At 41.0% G+C, this 14,637-nt stretch overlaps 1 protein-coding gene across 3 annotated transcripts in view; it reads right to left on the bottom strand.

Annotated features, from left to right (window-relative positions):
* Positions 1 to 7,226, bottom strand: part of STAT1 (signal transducer and activator of transcription 1) — a 40,233-nt gene extending 33,007 nt beyond the window's left edge. For all 3 annotated transcript variants that reach the window (XM_042476587.1, XM_042476604.1, XM_042476596.1), the window contains exons 1-3: positions 7,170 to 7,226; positions 2,134 to 2,262; positions 1,226 to 1,370 (exon numbers count right to left, since the gene is read on the bottom strand). In XM_042476587.1, the coding sequence (XP_042332521.1) occupies positions 1,226 to 1,370; positions 2,134 to 2,261 (273 nt within the window). In that variant the 5' untranslated portion in view covers position 2,262; positions 7,170 to 7,226. The remainder of the gene's footprint in view (positions 1 to 1,225; positions 1,371 to 2,133; positions 2,263 to 7,169) is intronic.
* Between the last annotated feature and the right edge of the window lie 7,411 nt (positions 7,227 to 14,637).

Below are 14,637 nucleotides of genomic sequence, written 5' to 3'. Positions count from 1 at the left end.
TGGCCATGCTAGCTGGGGGATTCTTCAGAGCATTCTTGTCCAAAGTTTTAAACTTTCCAAGCTTTGCTTTGATCAAGAAGCAGAGAAAGTCTTTTAGGACCATAATCCACAGAGAAATGATGTGTACTGAGAAGTGATGGTCAACATTTATTGGGCAGTGGGGGGGGGGGGGGTTAGGGGCTAAATAAATCTATCTAAAACAGATAATAAGACACAATGACACAGATAAAAGTTTAAGCAGTGTGAAATTTCAAGATCCTCTCCTTGTGCATGTCCTTCCCCTTGGTCATATACTATTAAATGTTCTGGTACTTATTCTGTTTGTTTCAAGGGAATTAGATTAAAAAATCATGCATTGTTTTGGCACACTCTGAAGGCTAAGCACAATGCTCACAAGAAAAAAGGAACAGCAAGAATCTGAATAATTTAACCTGGAATCTAAGCTTAGTAAAACATTGAACTATTATTACAACTACTGTTGAGCTGTTACAGTATTATGTTATATATAATGGAGGAAAGTACTGTACTGAATCTGAAGAAGTAAGTTTATATCCATAAAAGCTCATACTAAAATAAAATAAATTTAGTCTTAGAGGTGCTGGTATATTCCTTCTACTCACTTCCTTTTTATACTGCAAGAAACTAACGTGACTACTTTTAAAAAAAATGTTAAGCTATAATTTTGGAAAGAATGTACATTATGAAATTAATAATGCATGCTCCCTTAAAGCCACACTGCTGAGAAACAAGAGGTCAGGCCTGTAAGCTCCTAGCTTTCCAGTACAATGGGCCCCGATGGAGTTTAGTTCCAGGACCACCCATGGATACTAAAATCCATGGATCCTCAAGTCTCTTTATATATAATGGTATAGTAAAATGGTGTCCCTTATACAAAATGATAAAATCAAAGTTTGCTCTTTAGATTTTTAATGTTTTCAAGTCGTAGATGTTTGAATGTGTGGATGCAAAATCTGTGGGTATAGAAGGCTGACAGGAGAAGCAGGAAAAACTGTATGGTATCTTGAGTTTTCATTTTAAAATATTTTAAGAAATTTAATGAACAACAAGTGACAGCAAAGGTGTAAGAAGATGGTTCCTTTGGTTAACAATAGCAGAAAGCTTTCTCATATCATCAAGTACTAGTAAAGAAAAAAAAATTATTCAAAAATATTAAAAAGAAAAAGGTAATTAAATATTTCTCCTTTACTAACAGACAGACACAAACCTGTAGGTTTCTTTTGCTTTTTCTGATGTTGTGCTGCAACAGAAAGTTGTTTTCCTGTGTGAACCGGCTGTATTGGTCATCTAGCTGTGACAGAAGGTTCTGGAACAGCAAGGTCGCCTGTGAAATATCAGTAGCAGCATGGTCCCTAGACACAAAGTGGTTAGATTCCATTACCAGTTTCCAATTTTTAAGAAGCAAAGCTGTGTGTTTCCTCCCACCACTGAGAAAACCTCTGCTTTTGATAATACCCACAATCCCAATTAACCTATTAATATATTTTTGCTGCCCCAAATCTAACAAAAAGAAACACAGCCAATAGGCACAAAGAACATGTTGTAATGCTAGGGTTAAGCACTGGATTAGGCAGTGGCAATGAAGAAACATGAAGAAGTTGTTGGACTGCAACTCCCAGCAGTCCAGTTAGTGGAACATTTAGAGGGCTGCATGATTCCCACCCCCAGCTTACAGGATCATACAGATTTATGTGCTCACAAAATGAGAGATAGAATGCTGCTTTTAACTTCCTTACATCTCAGTATTTTAGAATTTGCTAAAAACAGTCAGGCATTTGCCAGGTAATGTTTATTTACATACAAAAAGGTATGTATTTCAATAAAGGTTAGTTCCTAGCAAGCTTCTCTTTTTTAGACATCTGCAAAGAGACTGGACAGCTACCTGACAGGGATGTTTTAGCTGGAGATCTTGCACTGAGTAAAGAGCTTGACTTGATAGTCAGCAAGGAAGGCCCCTTCCAACCCTATGATTCTACAATCCTGGCAAGGTTCTACACTACTAAAAGCCCCATTTCCCTAAAACAGGATTGATTTAATTATATGGACAACTGGACGTGCTCATATTTTTACTTAGGATCACACGTCTTTCACATCTTGCACGTGTTAGTCTCTTACCAGTCTTGGCTTTCTAGCCACTGTGCCAAATATTGTCTGATCTCCATTGGAAAATTGTCATCATAGAGCTGGTGCACTTGTTCCAAAAATCTGGAATCCAGCTGCTGTAGTTTATACCACTGACTCATCCTGCGGAAGGAAAACACACTCGTTTGTAGGGAGACTGCTTACCTCACATTCTCTAAGGTACTCCTAAGTAAAACATCTTGTTGAGACATCATACTCTTTAGGAGAACACAATACTGCCCACATGCCAAAGCATACACAATTTCACCTTCCTTTCAATTAATTATAGATATGGTTTATCACTGACAACCACACAGGAAAATTCATTACAAAATGCCAGCACTTTTTCTCAAAAATCACTGCATGTTGTCAGGAATAAGTCTAGAAATTTTAATTTTAAAAAACCAACCAAAAACCTTGGCTGACTTATCTATGGGTCAATGTAAATATTGTACTTTAACTCTTACTAGAAAAGAGAGAGTTAAGATAAAGTATTTACAGAAAAAAGAAAGAATTTACAGAAGGAAGGACCATCTGGTGACACAGTGATTAAATGCCAGTCCTGAAACCACAACTTGTACCTTCGATCCTGGAGAACTCCAAGGTCGACTCAGCCTTCCATCCTTTTATAGGTCGGTAAAATGAGTACCCAGCTTGTTGGAGGCAATTGGCTTACACATTTTAAACTGTTCAGGAAGTGCTAGTTCACTGATAAGCGTTGTAGGAATGTATTTGCCATTACTATAATCTCTCTGCTGTGGTGGTGGCAGCGGCAGCTCTTTGGCGCTTCTCCTGAAAGGAGTGCCAAGAGAATAGGGGGACTGATGCTTCTTTTAGGTTCTCCTAGGATAGACTAAGCTCTCACCTTCCACCATTCTATTCAGAGATAAGGATGGTTCCTTTTTTTATATATCAAGTTAAAGTACCTTAACACTTGCGTTTACATCATTTCTGATGTGCACATCCATCCATGCTTGGTCACATCCCTCTACCACATTTCACAGCCACCTTTTAACATACAGTGGGCCCCTGGTATCCACTGGTGTTCGGTTGCAGGACTCTTCACGAATACCAAAATCTGTGGATGCTCAAGTCCCATTAAATACAATGGCATACCATATACAGTATATTTGATTGCAAATTGACTTCATGTATAAGAATTTTGGGGCCAAAATTCTGGATTTTGCTATGGCCCATGAATAAGTCGGGGGGAAACTTGGGGGCATACAGCAGAAGATCTGAAGCAAAGCTATGTCAAAAATCTTACAAAATTCCAGCAGACACAACCCTTTGTGCTTACTCTTAAGACTGGATGGATGAGAGAGTAGAGGGTGTCAGTGCTTCCAGGATGGATTATACTCTTGCTTTCCCCAGGGGATGGCTCCCTCTTTTAAATCAGAGTTAAGATACAGTACTTACATTGATCTGTGGATAAGTAGACTCAGGTTTTTTGGGTCAATTTTTGACCTATATTTCTAGATCTATACATGAGTATATACAGTACTCTACTAGTAAATCATGAATAATATGAGAAAAGGATGCCCAAATTCTTATAGAAACTCTTTCTCCAAAAGCGCTGTACTAAAATTAGCTTTAAAAAAAGTGACACATTAAAAAAGAATGAATACATTGGGCCCTTGGTATCTGCTGGGGCTTGGTTCCAGCACCACCCATGGATACCAAAATACATGGGATGCTCAAATCCCATTATATACAATTTATAGTAAAATAGCATCCCTTACATCAAATGGAAAACTCAAGGTTTGCTTTTTAGAATTTATATTTTATATTTATATTGATATACTAATTTAGAAGTATAGTAGATATTGGTAGGCATATTAGTCTAATATAGAGTTGAGTCTAATATAAGTACAAATATAATGCAGGAGGTAGCAATAAATGTTCCAGTTGAACATGAGTAAATTGTATTTTGCATTCTTTTTTTCTTCTCTTTTTTTTTTTATACGAATATATATACAAACATACATATATAGAGGATAGGTAAGTCCAAAAAATGAAATGAAAGGGAACGACAAATCAGATAAATAAGGATGAATTATCTGGTATATTTGCATAATTACTTTTGTGATGATAATATTCTAGACAATGCTAAGCGTCTGTGATTAGGAAATAGGAATTCTGGAAAATCACTTGTATAGCTTAGGAAGTTATGATTTATTTCATATAATTGTTTTGTATATGTGTTATATGTCTGATATGTTTTATATGTTATATGTTTTATTTAAGTGTTACTAAAAATAATTTTAAAAAGAATTTATATATTTGTATTTTTGCTAGAATCTGTGGGTAACAAATCCATGGATATGAAGGGCCGACCATATGAAGAATTTCAATTCCCATACAGACTTGAGGAGTTTGACCCAAGACAATAAACCAGCTGACTGATAAAGAAGGAAATGGAGTTTCAGTCTTCTTTTCCCAGCTTGTTTGACAGATTTAAAAACAAAACAAAACAAATAGCTTGTTGGAGAAGCTGAGCTATCCTAGGCTGCATCTGCACTGCAGAAATAATGCAGTCTGACACCTCTTTAACTGCCTTGGCTCAATGCTATGGAATTATAGGATTGTAGTTTGTTGTGGCAGCAGAGCCCTCTGACAGAAAAAGTTCAATGTCTCACAAAACTACAGTTCCCAGAATTCCAAAGCATTGAGCCATTGTAATTAAAGAGGTTTCAGACTGGATTATTTCTGCCTTGCAGATGCAGCCTTATGCAGACTGTGGAGGTGGGCTTTCCAATGCAGTCCATACAAAAGTGCAGCAGGCCAGATACTTTTTTTTTTAAAATGGCAGAGAATATCAAGTACTTACGGCCTGTTACAGACTGCCAAAATAAAGCTGCTTCACGACTCTTTGGAGGTACAGTATGCTGTTTAAATGATGCATGCATCCTAAGAATCTGGAAGCTGCACCAAAGCTGCACTCCAGTGCTTGGGAATGGAGTGTGGCTTTGGCGTGACCTCCGGACTCTTAGGACCCAAGCATCATTTAAATAGCATACCTCCAAAGAGACCCGAAGCAGTTTTATTTTGGCAGTCTGTAACAGGCCAAAGACTGTATTAAGAGAAACACAATGGCAAACCTCCTCTGAATACATCTGGACAAGAAAACACCATGACAGGGTTAGGCTGGACTCGACTTGGAGGCACATAACGAAAAAGGAGAAAGGGAAGGAGAGAAAGGGGAAAGGAATACAGTATAGCAGCACCTTTAAGTTTTAAGATGGGACTTACGGCAGGTTTCTTCAGAGGGGGTTTGCCATTTCCATCCTCTGAGGCTGAGAGAGTGTGACTTGCCCAAGGTTACTCAGTGGGTTTTTGCATAGCTGAGCCAGGATTCGAACCTGGTCTCCAGAGTCATAGTCCCATAGCTCAAACCACTACACTGGCTCTCTCTAGTTTCATTACTCCATGTGCAATTTATAGACTGAGGGTACTTTCACACAAAGAGCTCCCAACAATACCAGTTAAAATATTTGTATTTACATATTGAAAATAATTTGCCCAAAGTGCATTTTTACCTGGCTGACCCTGGATTCGAAACCTGGTCTCCGGGGTCTTACGCCAAAGCTCAAACCCATGCTGGTGTAAATACAGACGTAATATGAACAGTACATACTTTTTGTCAGGTCTGTCCAAATGTTCTTTTATTTGTTAAATGCCATGGACGTAGAGTGATGCCAGCCAGCGAGTTGTTACAAAACTGAGCAGGGATTCGAACCCTGGTCTCCCTTTGCAAGGCTGCCTAGTTATATAATGTTGTGCCTGGCGGCTTAACCAAGCCCTCTTGCATGAAAATTAAAAATATAAGCATGTGCCAAGGAAGGGTGGGGTTTGCAATCTACTAACAACACATATTGAACAGTTTGTAATCTACTAACAACACGTACTAAACCTGGGACCGGACTACTCACTGGCAGCATCCACACTGCAGAAATAACCCAGTTTGACCCCACTTTTAACTGGCATGGCTCAATGCTTGGGAATTCTGTGAACTGTAGTTTGTTGTGGCACCAGAACAGAGCCATGGTATATAGTAGCAGTCTGAATGGTGGGCTATATGGCTATGGAAACCAGGGTTCGAATTCCCACTCAGCCATGGAAAAACACTAGGTGACCCTGGGAGTCGCACTCTCTCAGCCTCAGGGGAAACCAATGGCAAACCTCCGCTGAGCAAACCTTGTCAAGAAAAAAAAAACCCATGATATTAAGGTTGGCATAAATAGGGCAAGACGTGAAGGCACACAACAATAACAACAACAACAACATAGGGCTTTTTGGGCAACCCAAATAATGGTCTTATTTCTTGACACAGCCAAGAACTGAAACCAGGAGAACCAGACCTGATGCCCAAAACCTGAATCCAATACCCCTTGGTATTAAGGATGCATCCAAGTCCAGACTGAATCCCTCACCAAACTACAAATCCCAAGATCATGTAGGATAGAGCTGTGGTAAGTAAACAGGCTGTCAAGCTCTTTTAGTTCTGCAGTGTGCGTCTGTATCCACACTGCAGAAACAATACAGTCTGACACCACTTTCACTCCCATGGCTCAATGCTATGGAATCCTGGGATTTGTAGTTTGGTGGGGAAATTGAGCCTTCCCTGTCAGGAGAGCCCTGGTGCCACAGCAAACTACAGATCCTCAGAATCCCATAGCATGGAGTCAGGGAAGTTAAAGTGGTCTCAAACTGGATTACTTTCTGCAATATCACAGTGCAGAATTAAACCATGACTCTCTCCTACAAAATCATGGGATTTCTAGTTTTGGTGAGACACTTAAAAGCCTTCTTTCTCAGGGGTGAGCCGTAGGTGCCACAGCAAACTACAAATCCCTAGGAATCCCATGCCATGGAACCAGGGAAGTTAAAGTGGTCTCAAACCGGATTATTATTCATGCATTAACCTAATTTAATTAATTAATGGATTAGATTAATTAATTAAACTGCATTAAATTCTGCAATGTGGAGGCAGAACCTGCCTTGCTTGCTTGCTGGCTTTGCACACTCACCTTGCAGTTCGGACACTTGCCAGGGCAGACCGAACATACCTCTCACCTCTGCAGCTCTCTCTCCTCTGCACTCTGCAGAAGCGAAAGCACTTTCTGCCAGGAAATAGCAAACTGAGACAGCGAGCAGCCAATCAGCGGAGCTTGTTGCAAGAGCAGCCAATCAGAGGCAACATCCTACTTCCTTGTGGCTGTCCCTCCATTCCCCCCTCCTCCCTCCTCTGTGATTTATGGAAACATAAGCCTATATATATATAGTTTTGGTTTATTTGCATTAAATTCTCCTGAAGCGTGTGGGTGTTTTATTTTTTTTCCCCTTAGTTGGGGTTTTATATCATTATATAATAATATTTATTATTTTTTATTATTAGGGTCACACTCTCTCGCCTCAGAGGAGGCCAAGGCGGTCCTCGAACATCTTGCCAAGGAAAGATAAATCACAATTATATGACTCAATTATTTCACTCAATTTTACTATAACCATTGTTATGTTGCAGTATATTATGGCAATCTGGCTTTTAAAGAGGGAGGGGACAGTGGGGTTTATTTATTGTATTATATGGTTTTTATAATACTACTACTACTAATAAAATAATAAGGATTTATACAGCCCACCCAATCACAAAGAATCCAGGTGGGTTACAACAGAAATAAATACTATACAAATAACAAAACAATAAAAAATAACATAGCAAACACAATGGCAATAAATAGCCATATATATATATATATATATACAAAAAAACCACAACAATAAAATAACAATGAAAAATGCATAAGAATACAAGCAAACAAACCATAAAGAAAAAATTAATCTCCAAAATACATAGCAATAAACAATAGCAATAAAAATAACACAATTCACAATAGCAATAAATAGCAAAAAGAATACATAGCAATTAAAAAAAGAATACAATGTAAGCCGCCTCGAACTTGTGAAGAGGCGGGATAGAAACAACAACAACAACAACAACACAATATAATAAAATATAATGGCCTTAGGGTCGCCGAAGTCAGAAATGATTTAAAGGCACCACACAAGAACAAATAAAAATATTCATGATATCATGCCGAAAACTAAGATATTTAGGATACAAAATTATTAAGAGTTACTCCTAAGAGAAATGGAGAAGGTATAACAAATTGACATGTTTGGTAATGTTTGTGATGTTTATAAATTATGGAAGAAAAATCTGAACAACATTATAAATGTATATTTTACAAGGATGTATATAAATTTATAACTTTAAGAACTTCAAGAGGGAAGAAGATGACATTTTGTGATGTAAACTACATGCAAAAGAGAAATGTGTTAGAATAGTTTTGGATAAAATCAAAAATATATTTTAAAAATAATAAAAATATTACATGATAAGATTCCTAATTGTATTAATTTGGGCCTCATTAAACCACACAATCCTAATTGTGCCTAGTGGTTTGAGTGTTGGGCTATGACCTAAAAGGCGGTTCGAATCCCTCCTCGCCATAGAACCCACAGGGTGATCTTGGGCAAGAAGTCACACTCTCTCAGCCTCAGGAGAAGGCAAAGGCAAACCATCTCTGAACAAACTGTGCCAAGAAAGCCCCATGATAAGTTCGTGGCCGTAGGGTTTCTATAGTGGGTAGCGACTGAAGGTACACAACACAGGCGCAACACAAACTCCGCAGCAGAAGTAATTTAGGGTGCTAAGATCCCCCCTGCAAAGAAGGTCAAGGAAGCACGCAAATGGAGAACATTCGAGAAAAATGAAGGATGTGACCAAATAAAAGCTCAAAACACATCTAATGCACAATCATGCTTCATAATCATGCTCACAATGGAAGACTCTATTTATTTAAGGATGCAGATGTTTCTGTCTTTAAGAAGAAACCATACCCCAAAATATGGATTTGGGGCATCTCTTAGTAGACCACAAATAAACCTGAGTCAACAGAGTGATGCAGCACCTAAAAAAGCCATAATTGTAGGGAGCAGGTTGGCAACCTACGGCCCGCGGCCACATGCGGCCCGCCAACTTTGGGACCAGCCCAGCTCGGTCCGGCGCCAATTGCCATCCCTTTGCTGCCGCCAAAGGCCCCGCAGGCATTGCCTCTTGCGCAAGCACCGGCCTTGGGCGGCGGGCAGGGGGGCAAAGGACCCCGTGCTTGCACGAGAGACCACTGCCTCTCACGCACCGCGGGGAGGAGGAGAGGAGGGATGAAAGAGCAGGAGGAGGAGGGAGAAGGAAACGAAGAAAGGAAGAGGAAGGAAGGAAGAGGAGGAAGAGAGGAGGGATGAGGAAAAAGGAAGAAAGAGGAGCACAGGAGGAGGAGGATTCCTTCCATTTTTACAGGTCCTTGTTTTAAACATGGTGATGATGATGATGATGATGAATGATGATGATGTGATGATGATGATATGATATATTGATGACCAGCTTCAGAGGCACGGCCAATGTAACTTGCTGTGATTTTTACAAACTCATGCGCAGTGAAGAAAAACCACAGTCCCGACATGTACACCTTCTGAGAAGTATAGTTGAATCCGAGGGCAAATCACTTCTTATGAGACCACCTTGACATATTCAGTATGCATAGCCATGTGAACCCAAAGAGTTTGGTTATGCAATAAGCCCCTGAAATATGCAGGCCATCTTAAGTAAAGCCATTGTTCAATGCCCAAATGTGCGTTTGGAATGGGGGGAGGGGGGGTTGGCCAGAAAGGGAAGTACATTTCTGCCATCTGTCTAGAATAATGCCCAAATGTCCTCCATTTTGATCATGCCTAAGAAACATCATTTATATTACATTTTTAAAAATAATCAATTTTTTTCGCATGTCCTCCATTTATAAAAATGTGTCCTACATTTGAAAATGTTGTCCTATATATTTATTATTAATTATTTATTTATATTTAGTTTTGACCCCCCCCCACCCCCCCCCCGTTGTCTGGGGGACACCAACCGGCCCCCGGCTCAAAAGTTCCTACCCTGTAGGAGCACCATAGATGTATAGTGTCTAGAATCCAGACACTGTACTTCTATGGAAACAGCCTAGAATCCATCAAGGGAAGTAACAGTGCCACCTACCTGCTTTGGTCAGGCTCAGCTGAAATACTGTGTCCTGCCTGGGCATCGCAATTCAAAAAGGAGTGTTGACAAATTGGAGCATGTCCAAAGGAGGGTGACCAAAATGGTGTGAAGGGTTTGGAAACCATGCCCTGTGAGGAGAGACTATGAAAATAATCTGAGATGAATCTGGGTTGAATCCTTGATGTTCACACATGTCCGAATGCACTCGCTGCACTTGTAGGGGACGGGACTGAAACCCATCCCACTTAACTTGGGATATTTGATTATTCCCCCCCCCCCCGACTTTTCCTGAAAGATCTACATCAATCTGCATCTTTGGCAGTGTGAATAAGCTTCTGAATCAATTTGGATTGTTCTGCATATTCAAAGGAAGGGAGGTGGCTCCATTTTACCTGGAAACAGTGGTATGTTTGAATAACAAAGGGGTTACAATGACTCAAAGAGATGAATGAGCCCAAAACAAAATGGGAACATGAACTCGATATGCATCAGTGCAACGATCCGCATTCCTCGGAACAAAAAAAAAAGAGTGTGAAAAGAGGTGGAGCCTTCTTCTTAGAGGTCTTCAAGCAGAGGCTGGATGGCCATCTGTTGGGGATGCTTTGACTGAGAGTTCCTGCAATGGAGGGCTGGACTGGATGGCCTTGCGGTCTCTTCCAACTCTATGATTCTATGATTCTGGAACCAGAACTCCTTTTGTCTTGCATCTTCCTTTTTTCCTTCTTTGTGACTGACACAGAGGTGTGGTAATCATGCTGCCTTCCTGAAGTTTGGATGCCACTCCATTGTTGTGTGTTGTTGTTGTTGTTGTCGTGTGCCTTCAAGTCCTTTCGACTTATGGCAATCCTAAAGCGAACCTATCAAGGGGTTTTCGTAGCAAGTTTCTTCAAAGAGGGGTATGCCATTGCCTTCCTCTGAGGCTGAGAGAGTGTGACTTGCCCAGGGTCACCCAATGAGTTTCCCTAGCTAAGTGGGATTTGAACCGGTCTCAAGATGACACTCCAAGTTCAAACCACTACACCATGCTGGCTCGGGCTGGCCAACATCCCAGAGCCTCAGGGGGTGGCCGATGGCAAAAGTTATTAATGAGGAAGAAGAGAACAGGCTAAAGAGCTGTCATTTGCTTTGCCTGAACCTACGGGGAAGGAGAGATTCTTCTTCTCCTTTCCTCCTGCTAAGTTAACTGGCAAGTTTATCACACTGGGGCTGATTCGGACATTAAAGAGAGATTAAAGCACATTTAAGAACCACAAATGAAGCGGAAATGGAAGCAATTGCACAAATTATATCACACACAATTGCACAAGGTTGCAAGTTCACAGACCAGCAAAAAGGGCCCAAGCCGACTCAGGCTTGCATCCTCCGAGAGGTCGCTAAAATGAGTACAGTCTAGACTGTTGGGGGCAAATGAGCTTACTTGCTAATTAGCTTACTTGCTGTTCACCGAATGATCTTGGAATAGCGAGTATAAAATAAAACAAATTATTATTTATTATAAATAATATCAGAAACGCATTGCTGAAACTTCAAAAGATGTGCATTAATGCTTCTTTGTGACCACTTTAATAGCGGCTTTTGTGCAAGCTGTGGAATCATTATGCATAATTACATGATATTTCTGGGATATTCACAGGATAAACCCTCAATCCCCTTCATGTGATAAACTCCTGAGTGCAAACTACTTTTGCACTTTGAACTCAATTTGCAGCAACTGAAGTAACTGAGGCAAAGGGGGACAGTGCAAGAGAGAGAAAAACAGGGACATATTAAAAGCAGCTGAAAAAGAGGGGTGAAAGAGAAAATCAGGACTGTCCTTGACCAATGAGGACAGTCAGAGGGTATGCGATCCCCATAGCCAGTAGTGGGGATACTGGGATGGCAGCCAACGACCCCTGGAGCGGCACGTGATCCCATCCCCTACCTAGGAAACGTATCCGGTGAAGAATTTTTTTGAGCCCATGGATGTTCTGTCACCATCCCCTCCGCTCCAACATGCCAACTATGAAACAATTCGGGGTAGCCATGTAAGCCATATAGACAAAGCACAATAACATCCAAAATCCACAAAACAGTGATGCCTTAATTGGACACCCAAAAGCACAAAAATACATGTCGCATAGTTTTATATGGGGTTTTTCGGGCTATGTGGCCATGTTCTAGCAGAGTTTCTTTCTGACGTTTCGCCAGCATCTGTGGCTGGCATGTCGGCCATGAAGCCCCCAACTTTACGTGTCGCATGCTTTTGAAGCTGCACTGGCTGCTTCGTCAGGGAAAGGTGTTAAAAAATCATACGAGAAAGAAAAAAAACAACAGTCCTATATTTGTCAAGATGTTGGAAAGCTTACTTGAGTGTCTCTACATGTATTTTGTGCATTTGTATGGTTCAATAAAGGCATCACTGTTGGGTGGAGTTTGGATGTTATTGTACTTTGCATAACACAAAAGGCATACTGGTGGATTCGGGTATGAATGTACTTTGCAATAACAAAAGGGCATTACTGGGTGGATTCTGGTATGAATGTACTTTGCAATAACACAAAAGGTATTACTGGTGGATTCGGGTAGGAATGACTTTGCAATAACACAAAAGGCATCTCTGTTGGGTGGACTTTGGATGCTATCGTAGTTTACAATAACACAAAAAGCATCCCTATTGGATGGATTTTGGATGTTATTGTACTTTGCAATAACACAAAAGGCATCATTGCTGGATTTTGGATGCTACTGAACTTTGCAATAACAGAAAAGGTACTTTGCAATAACTCAAAAGGCATCCCTGTCAGGTGGATTTTGGCTATGATTATACGTTGCAATAACAGGAAAGGTACTTTGCAAGAACACAAAAAGGTACTTTGCCCTGACACAAAAGGTGCTTCGGAACAACAACAACACTGTAAAGATCCTGTGGGATCTGGGGGTGTGCTTGCTAGCCTTGTGCCAGCTCTGAAACAGAAAATGCCATAAGGTAAACATGTGACAAACCAAACCACAGACACAAAAAAGGGCCTCAGAACCTGACCCCCAAAGACCATGAACAAAAGCTCAAAGAGTGACAACAACAACCCTCTCCCTCAGGAAGAGGCAGGGGCGGGAGGAGGAAGCGGTGGAAGGAACAGCCCCTGGGTCACGTGGTTTCGGGGAAAGCCAGGCTTGGGCAGGAAAGGCCTCCTCGAGGAGGCGAAAGCGAAAGCTACAAGGCAGTCACGTGATGCAGGCAGCCTTCCTTTCCAGAGGTTATGCTGCTCAATGCCAGGAGAGCAGCAGGGCTATTGCATCAGTGGGGAGGGCAATGCTGGGGCTCCATCATCCAGCCCTTCCCTCCCCGAGTCTGACTGGGACTCTAGGGCTAAGGCTGAGGCATGGCTGAGGGGGAAGGCCAGGAGGAGGGGGCATCGATACTCTAGAGGAACACTAATAGTTTTATTATTATTATTATTACTATTATTACTTTTTATTCCAAGGATTTATATCCCACCTTTCTCTCACAATGGAATTATTATGGTTATTATTATTAATAATAATAATTTTATTTTAAGGATTTATATACTGTACAGGGTTTTCTTGGCAGGTTTCTTCAGAGGGGGTTTGCCATGGCCACCCTCTGAGGCTGAGAGAGTGTGACTTATTGCCCAAGGTCACCCGCTGGGTTTACATAGGTGGGCAGGGATCCAAACCCTGGTTGGGTCATAGTCCAACACTCAACCCACTATACCACAGTAGCTCTCAATATGTATTTCCCACTTTTTTGGCACCACATTCACTGCCCTTGGTCCATCCTACAGAATCCCGGGATTGGTAGTTTTGTGAGGCACCAGCACTCTTTGGCAGAGAAGGCTAAAGACCTTGTAAAACTACAAACCCCAGGATTCCTTAGGATGGAGCTGCAACACTTAAAGTGGTGGCAAACTGCATTATTTCTACAGTGTAGGTGCATCCTGTGCTAGAAATTTGAGGAATGATGGGAAATTTAGGTGCAGGGGGGGGGGGGGGAGTAATCCTTATTTGAGGTGAGCAAAGTTCTCATTCTGCTTCCCCATAACTATTACATGGATTGGAGGTAAAATCAAAAAGGAAAAGAGGGAGGGAGACATCCTGTTAGCAACCCTGGTAAGGAAAATGTCATGGCACTCCCACCCAGAGACCCCTGGCTCCATTATGTTGCTGGACACATGATGATGATGATGATGTACTTTATTTCTTTTCCACCTCTCCTCAAGGCTCGAAGCGGGGTACAGCATAGGCACAAAAGAGTTAGTGGTCTCTCATTTTATTTTTGAAAGAAAAGCTGCCCCCCTGGGTATGGCAAGCTGATAGAGGCTGAAAGAAGAATCAACCAAGGAACGAGTGGTGGGAAGGAGATGATGATGATAATAATAATAATAATAATTGTATTTATATAC

Source organism: Sceloporus undulatus, chromosome 1, assembly GCF_019175285.1.
Source record: "Sceloporus undulatus isolate JIND9_A2432 ecotype Alabama chromosome 1, SceUnd_v1.1, whole genome shotgun sequence".
Classification (NCBI taxonomy): domain Eukaryota; kingdom Metazoa; phylum Chordata; class Lepidosauria; order Squamata; family Phrynosomatidae; genus Sceloporus; species Sceloporus undulatus.
This window is presented reverse-complemented; position numbering and strand designations above follow the sequence as displayed.